The sequence below is a fragment of the Hippocampus guttulatus genome, chromosome 6 (genome assembly GCF_054856545.1).
Source record: "Hippocampus guttulatus isolate MCC_2025c chromosome 6, RoL_Hgut_1.0, whole genome shotgun sequence".
NCBI classification, from domain to species: domain Eukaryota; kingdom Metazoa; phylum Chordata; class Actinopteri; order Syngnathiformes; family Syngnathidae; genus Hippocampus; species Hippocampus guttulatus.
This window is the reverse complement of record NC_141266.1, coordinates 4736810-4744000: the sequence shown is the minus strand read 5'-3', so window position 1 is coordinate 4744000 and position 7191 is coordinate 4736810. Positions and strand designations below refer to the sequence as shown.

Genomic DNA, 7191 nt, shown 5'->3' with positions numbered 1-7191 from the left:
CATTTTATTTATTGCTGCTGATGACCAGGAGTCAAATAAATACATTTCTTTTAATATACCGCTAACATTTAAGCACAGACAGCACGATTGTGTTATAAAAAAGCACAAGAAAAATCTGTTTATTGATGACATTTCAAATGAAGGCACACATATTTTGGCAATGGCCTATACAATTACAAAAAAATAAAACTGCAGCTTTTCCACTCCTGTCTTCCTTTGGTAACGGGCAGTCAAAAAGTTTGACAAACGTCTCTGTCAAGTTATATTTTTTTGTCCACCACTCTTTTTGGTGGACATCACAACTTGGTGTCACTCAGCCCGTGACATCCATCGGCTTCCAGAACTCCACTCAGTAGGACCTTTTTCCACCAGCGCTCCTCGAAGCTCTGCACACAAACACTAGACAGACTTTTGCCATCCTGGTTTTCGTCCCTCATCTTCTCTGGGTTCAGGTCTTCTGAAATTAACTGGCAATAAAAAGACGCGTGCTAATAAGTCACAGACGTTAAACTTGGGGCCGCATGAAAACTTGTCATTTTTTTTCTAGACCTCTGTTCATAAATACTCAGCTATCATAAAAATGATGGCCATCAAAGCAGTGTCACTGTAACATGATGCACAAGTTGAACATTTAACTCAGTGATTATTTCCCATCCTGCCCAATGTTGAGAATCACTGCCCTATCCCAACTTCCAACGCGCCGTTACTGACCTCAGTGAGGGTGAGAAGAGTCGTTTCTTTGGGATCAAGATGCGCTAATGCTTCCTCCGCTGATTGGACGGCAGATTGGTTGTGTCGCAGCACAAACGATGACTGCTGTTGCTGCAGGATTCTTAGCAGGAGTCTGAAAGCAGAGGGCTGGTGAAAACCGCCGCCGATGACCAGCGGGCGAGCGTTTTGGGCGTGAACTTTACCTCGTCCTGATGAAGCACACGCAGGCCTTCAGCCAGAGCCTCTCTTCAGAGAGTTCCTTATGTTGCTCTTCAGCTTCTTTGCCTTCCTCCTCTGCAGAGTCAGAAAGCAAATTGCCGCGCAAGATTACAGGATGAAAGGGCAAGTCAAGTCAAACACTTTCTTTACAATAATATGAGCATGGTATTTTGATTATTTCATGTTGTTGTGGAATATGAAGACCGTAATTTGTAAAGCCAAAACTTTTAAAAGAGCCACGTCAGCATAATAGTCGACTCCAGAAGGTCCTGGATTTATGACGTTACCAGCATATGATGTTTCGAGGTTACAAAATGAACATCCAAAGTAGAACCGAGAGATGAAGAGGCAGAGAAGATCTCACAACTAAACTCTAGTTTAAAAAAAAAACTAAAAAACGAGAATAATAATTTCATTATATATCATATATCTTATTTTCTTTTGACCTTTGCTTTTTAAATTCAGGTCGTTTTAATTCATTTTTAGAACAAGTTCAATTGTATTCCTGTTTTTAGTTAAGCTTTTACTTGTTTAAGTATTTTTTTCCCCCATAGAGTAATTGTCAAGTGAAAGATTTTTTTTTTTTTAAGTCCCAATAAGTATTGTGTAACTACCTAATGTTGGACCTTGTTCTGGACAGCTGTACTGTGATACCAAACTACAAAAATAAAAATAAGAAACCATTTCAAATAAACTGCAAAAGGTCACGTATGAAATTGACAAAGATTAAAATAATGAGTTTTCACAACATTAAAATGGAGATTCAGTTGTTATTTCATTAATTTTTAAACACTCATAAATGTTTTTTCACTTTTAGCTTCAGGTCATCTTTGTTCACTAAAAAAAACCTTGCTTAGCGTCGGTCATTTATATAAATACATTTGCATGACATCGCCATTGTCGGAGCAGAACTCCGCCGTAAACAAACCCAGGACCCCCCTCCAAAATGAACAGAATTTTACTCAAGTTTGCGGAGTGTTCCAAGAGCGGCAGACACATCTTCCCCAGGTTGTACCAATTCCACGGGTTAAAAGGCAGCAGGCTACACAGTTCCTGCAAAGATGACATCTGGGGTCCGACATCTCCAAAATGTTGGTAGACGGTGACCTGCAGAGCAAAGCAGATGACGTGACCTTCAATGCAGCCACGGACGAGGCTTGTTGAGCCACTGGCGCTGTGGATGGACAGAGCTTTGAGCTTTACCTTGAGCAGCAGCAGGCTGGTCAGGTGACATGTGTTTGAGGCTTCTTTGCTCTGGACAAAAAGACACACGTCGAATGCGAATGGTCAGGATGCAGCGAGCACTCCGGATGAATCGGTTGGTGAAAATCCATAGTATCGACTGGCCATATAAAATATTTTTCATAGGTTTACCCATCCCACACATTATAAATGTATTTCAACTATTTCTACACTATAGGGCGCTTCAGCTTATAAGACGCACCGTCAATGAATGGCCTATTTTAAAACTTTTTTTCATGCGGTTGCGCTATGCCCCCACTAGAGGGTGCTAGGCGACAGGAAGACAATACAATACAACCAGCTATATACAAAACCTTCACAACTGCTGCAGCTGTAACAAAGCCATTAGAGCTGCTCACAAACAATAATACAAATGGCATTACAAAACAATAGACGAAAGATAAACGTTATGAAGACAATTGATTAAACAAAAAGGCACACAAACGTTGTGAGCTCACATCCACAAGGATGTACTTCCTGAGGCTGCTGAGGAAGCATGGCCTGCCACAGGAGGTGCTACGACAGTTCTACACGGCAGTCATCGAATCAATCCTGTGTTCTTCCATCACGGTTTGGTTTGGGGCCGCCACAAAAAAGGACAAAATCCGACTTCAACGGACAGTTAGGACGGCGGAAAAAATCTTGAGGACTTGCACACTGCAAGAATCAAGACAAGGGCACCTGGATCCCCCGCACCCTGCCCACCACCTTTTCCAGCTACTCCCCTCAGGCAGACGCTACAGATCCATGTGCACCAAATCCAGTAGACACTTAAACAGCTTCTTCCCTCTAGCCATTAACTCCTTAAACAGTCACTGACGTAGTCACTCTTCTTGTACTACAAATACTGCTACTGGTTACTCTAAAATGGTTCAATGATTTGTTGTTTACGATGATACTAATGCAGCGTGTTATACCGGAGACAAATTCCTTGTGTGTTCTACATACTTGGCCAATAAAGATGATTCTGATTCTGATTCTGAAGGGGCTAAATATCCTTAGGGGTCTTGCTTGTGTCCTTCCTTCGTTTGGTCAGTACAGTAGTTAACTATGCTTGTGATATGATCTTCATTTCATAATGGCTGCACAGAGCTCACAAAGTAGTCGTCTGTTTGTTTGAGTGTATGTTGGCCAATGCACGTCAATTAGTCTTGGCCAGGAGCCTTTTAGGTTACAAATGGTCCAAAATATGACTATAGTTTTAAGTAGTAACATCACCAATCACCATTAGATGGCAGATATGTCTTTGTTGCACCTCAATAATATCACACTTTTCAAATGGTTTATTCAATAAATAAATAATGTGCAAAATTCATTTAATGCGGGTTTCTCGTTCAGGAGTTTGGTGCCATCCCTGAATTATTATGCATAAATCTAGGAGAATTGACTTGTGAAGTAAATACAGTATTCACATTTCCACTACCACAGAAGCTGGTCAGCAACAAAAAAATTCAAGAAAAATAAATGAATAAATTAACAAATTTATTCGGCACACATGCGAGAATATGAAAAATTTTGTTGCACCGCCTAAAATTTCAAGGGCAAAAATGCCGTGATTTAAGGACTGTCTGGAGCCCTGAATATAGCTCCGCGGTGGCTCCTGCCTACCGCACAAAGACCGCTGCAAAAGGCACCTGCACACTTACGACCCTCGCGAGGAAAAGCGGTTCAGTAAATGTATGGACACCAAGATGTCAAGAGAAAATACATACTTTTATATCTGACGGGGTTTTAGCCTGAGCATAAAAATAGGGAATAGGCTACGAATACTGGGAGACAGGTTCTCCAACAACAAAAAAAGTGCCTTTGAAGATGTCGGCGAACATTGTACTGTACAATAACGTATTCATGGTTTGGAAAGAGCTGCGAACAAAACATGAGCAGTGTGTATTATTCCAAAGACATACCAGTAGATCCAGAAGGTCAATTGCTTTTTTTCTCTGGCCCAGCCTGGTGTAACATCGAGCCATTCCCTCTAAAATATCTCTTTTGATTGACATGTTGTCAGAGATCCACTCCAGGCAACTGCTGTAAGCATCCAGGGCTGCCTATCACACATTACACATGAAGAGGAACATTTTGTTACACATGACAAGAAACTCAAATCGAGTGACGTGACATGACCGCTGTAAGCCTGATTACGCTTATTAGTGTTGCTATTTGAGAAAAGTGCTGATTGTTATTAGATGGACTGAATAAATACCTGGTAATCGCCCCGCCTCGTTGCCAGGTCCCCTCGAAACTTATAAACTTTCTGCTTCTCCAAAGAATCTTCCGTGTCCAGAGCAGCACTTTCACAAAACCACTACAAGAGCACAGCGCAGGAAAATCGTTTACGCCAATGCATCCTTCTACTATAAATAACAAACGCAGCAGGGAGGTAAGGCTCCGTTGTGTCATTCATTGAGAGCATTTCTTGAATATGAATGTAGTGACTTTCAAGTAAGTATATATTTTTGAATTTTAATCACACAGGGTTCTTTTGGTAGACTATTTCCAAGTCGGTACACCCGCCGAAGGAGTACACACATTCAAATCAACATCAAATCGCTCACCTCCGGCTCGCAGCTTTTCGCGTTATAAGAAAGCACACACACGGAGCCACGGTCTTTCGCCTCTGAAAATACAGAGTCATCGAAGTTGCTTCCAAATAACTCCATCTTGAGTCATTGAAACATAAATACCGTACTATCGCTGAATTAGTTCCAAGCTACTGTACATATTTTACAGAGGGAATCCGGCACAGATTCCCGCTTTTCAACTAAGTCCGCACGAACACACTAGCCAGCGATATTGGTTCCGGGCAGTAACCTTCCGATGAAATTCCTCATTTGCAAAAAAACCCCGAAAGATGCAAAGACCGCTGTTTCTAAAATACAGGTCAGACACATGTTTTAAGATAATTGATGAAAACATTACATGCATAGAGCTGATCTTATTCTGGCCAGTGTACCCATGAATCCATAAATCCATGTTTGTTCTAAACATTTCGATGAAGGTTTAACTTCGAAATATTAAAAAAAACAACAACAAAAAAAACACACGCGACATACTATTTATTTACAGACATCTTCATTTTCATTTTTTGCATTTTAGTTTGGTTTTATTCAAGCAACAGATTTAGAAAACATCTACTCAGTATTACCCGATTGATCCTATGGTATTATATTACACCCTAGTTTAAAGTCAATGTCTAAGTCAGTGCTGTTTTAGTTAAAGTAAATCGAGCTGTCAACAACTTGGGGTCATTAAGTTAGTCGGACTTGGTTTTATTTCTACTTGTCTTTGCACAGTCAGGTGGTGAAATGTTTGAATTGTGTAGGGATTGTAGTTGGTTAATGATGGCCACTTAGTCATGATGTTGTTTATTTGCCTGGACTTATTCTCCCACATCTGGAACATACAGTAAAATTATTTATTGCATTCTGGAATTGACAGTCACTCGGTACGTTACTTTAAGTGCAATTTTACCGAGAAGCCAGTCCATCATTCTGTCCCTGGAAAAAATTTTTTTATAATAATCATAGTTCAACAGATGAAATTTGATTGAAATGGTAAATGGAGTGGGCCCGGTGGTCCAGTGGTTAGCGCGTCGATCTCACAGTGCAGAGGTCGCGGGTTCGATCCTGGCTGCGACCTTCCTGTGTTCTCCCTGGGCCTGTGTGGGTTTTCTCCGGGTACTCCGGTTTCCTCCCACATTCCAAAAACATGCATGGCAGGCTGATTGAACACTCTAAATTGTCCCTAGCTGTGAGTGTGAGCGCAGATGGTTGTTCGTCGATGTGTGCCCTGCGATTGGCTGGCAACCGGTTCAGGGTGTCCCCCACCTTGTGCCCGAAGATGGCTGGGAGAGGCTCAAGCACCCCCCATGACCCTTGTGAGGATTGCTCAAAACTAGCATCCCACATCAATGCAAAGCACACAGTCGCGAGTGCAGCCACAGCTAATGTGAGCACTGAAAAAATTAGCAATATAGCGAGCGAGCCATACATAGCAAAGCTCTTCGGCAAACTAAACTCGAGGACACCCCACATACGAGGCATAGTTGATGTGTCCTCTGTAGACTACTAGAAGTGATTGATATTTATTTCAGCACTTTTAGTTTGCCATGATCAACAGTGTTATTTCTGAAGTGCTAATTTACAGCACTGTGATTTAAGGGTCTGTTTTATTTATTGATTATTATCTGAAGCAAGTTCAGTGTTGAGTACTTGTATTGCTCATAAAATTGTTCCTACTGATTTTGATATGTTAACCTAAGCACTTTTTAAGGACCTGATGCTGTAGTTTATTTTTATTTTGTAATTTTTTGGAGATTTACAAAAACAAACAAAACAGTGATATTCCCCCTTGTGGTCGAAACTAAAGTTTGCAGGTAGGGCTTTGACTAATCTCAAATACAGCAGAAAGTAAATAGCTAGGACTGCATCTGTCCAAGTCTGCCTCAATAATGTAAGGAATTTAAAATTAAAATAGGGGTTTTCTCAGTAATTTTTAGATGAGATTAAAATATAGATTAATTTGATTAATTAATTACAGACCATAATTAATTAACCACACACATTTTTTTAATCGCTTGACAGCACTAGGTTTTTATGCGGTAACCTGTCACGTGACCGAGAAGCGCGCATTCACCTGTGTCAAGAGTGACATACCGTAGACTGATAAACCAGAGAATCCGGTAATATTGCAAATTAAAACGATCTTTCAAATTCCGAAATAAATAAAACGGAAGGAATGCAAGTTATTTATTCTTTCTGCGTGGCTCGGCACCAAATGACCCGTGGATTGGTACCGGTTGGGGACCCCTAGGGTACACCCAGCCAAATGGACACAAAAAATGGACAAGGACAAAAGGAAAAGGTGGTGGCAGAAGACCATTCACACTCAAATTAACACCTACAAAGTCGTCAATGAATCTAACCTAACATGCTGTTTTTGTCATGGAGAGAACGAACTCCACATAGAACAGCCTGGGCAGAGATTTAGAATTCGTACATACCCATTTAAACTACAGCG

At 40.9% G+C, this 7191-nt stretch overlaps 1 protein-coding gene across 1 annotated transcript; it reads right to left on the bottom strand.

The window, feature by feature from the left end:
* Window positions 1-87: 87 nt before the first annotated feature.
* On the bottom strand, window positions 88-5077 carry c6h8orf76 (chromosome 6 C8orf76 homolog). The gene is made up of 8 exons (XM_086114333.1): window positions 4728-5077; window positions 4376-4477; window positions 4080-4220; window positions 2134-2184; window positions 1893-2037; window positions 915-1005; window positions 712-844; window positions 88-467 (listed from the first exon to the last, which is right to left on the bottom strand). Exons 1-8 carry the CDS (start codon window positions 4830-4832, stop codon window positions 297-299), a joined length of 939 nt encoding a protein of 312 aa, XP_085970459.1. The 5' UTR covers window positions 4833-5077; the 3' UTR covers window positions 88-296.
* Window positions 5078-7191: the final 2114 nt, after the last annotated feature.

Excerpts from the sequence above, each read along its gene's own strand:
- c6h8orf76 (XM_086114333.1), bottom strand. The coding sequence starts at position 4,832 with ATGGAGTTATTTGGAAGCAACTTCGATGACTCTGTATTTTCAGAGGCG. Across the intron at positions 2,038-2,133 it reads CCAGCCTGCTGCTGCTCAAG|GTCACCGTCTACCAACATTT; the intron begins GTAAAGCTCAAA and ends TTTGCTCTGCAG. Across the intron at positions 1,006-1,892 it reads GGAACACTCCGCAAACTTGA|AGGAGGAAGGCAAAGAAGCT; the intron begins GTAAAATTCTGT and ends CTGACTCTGCAG.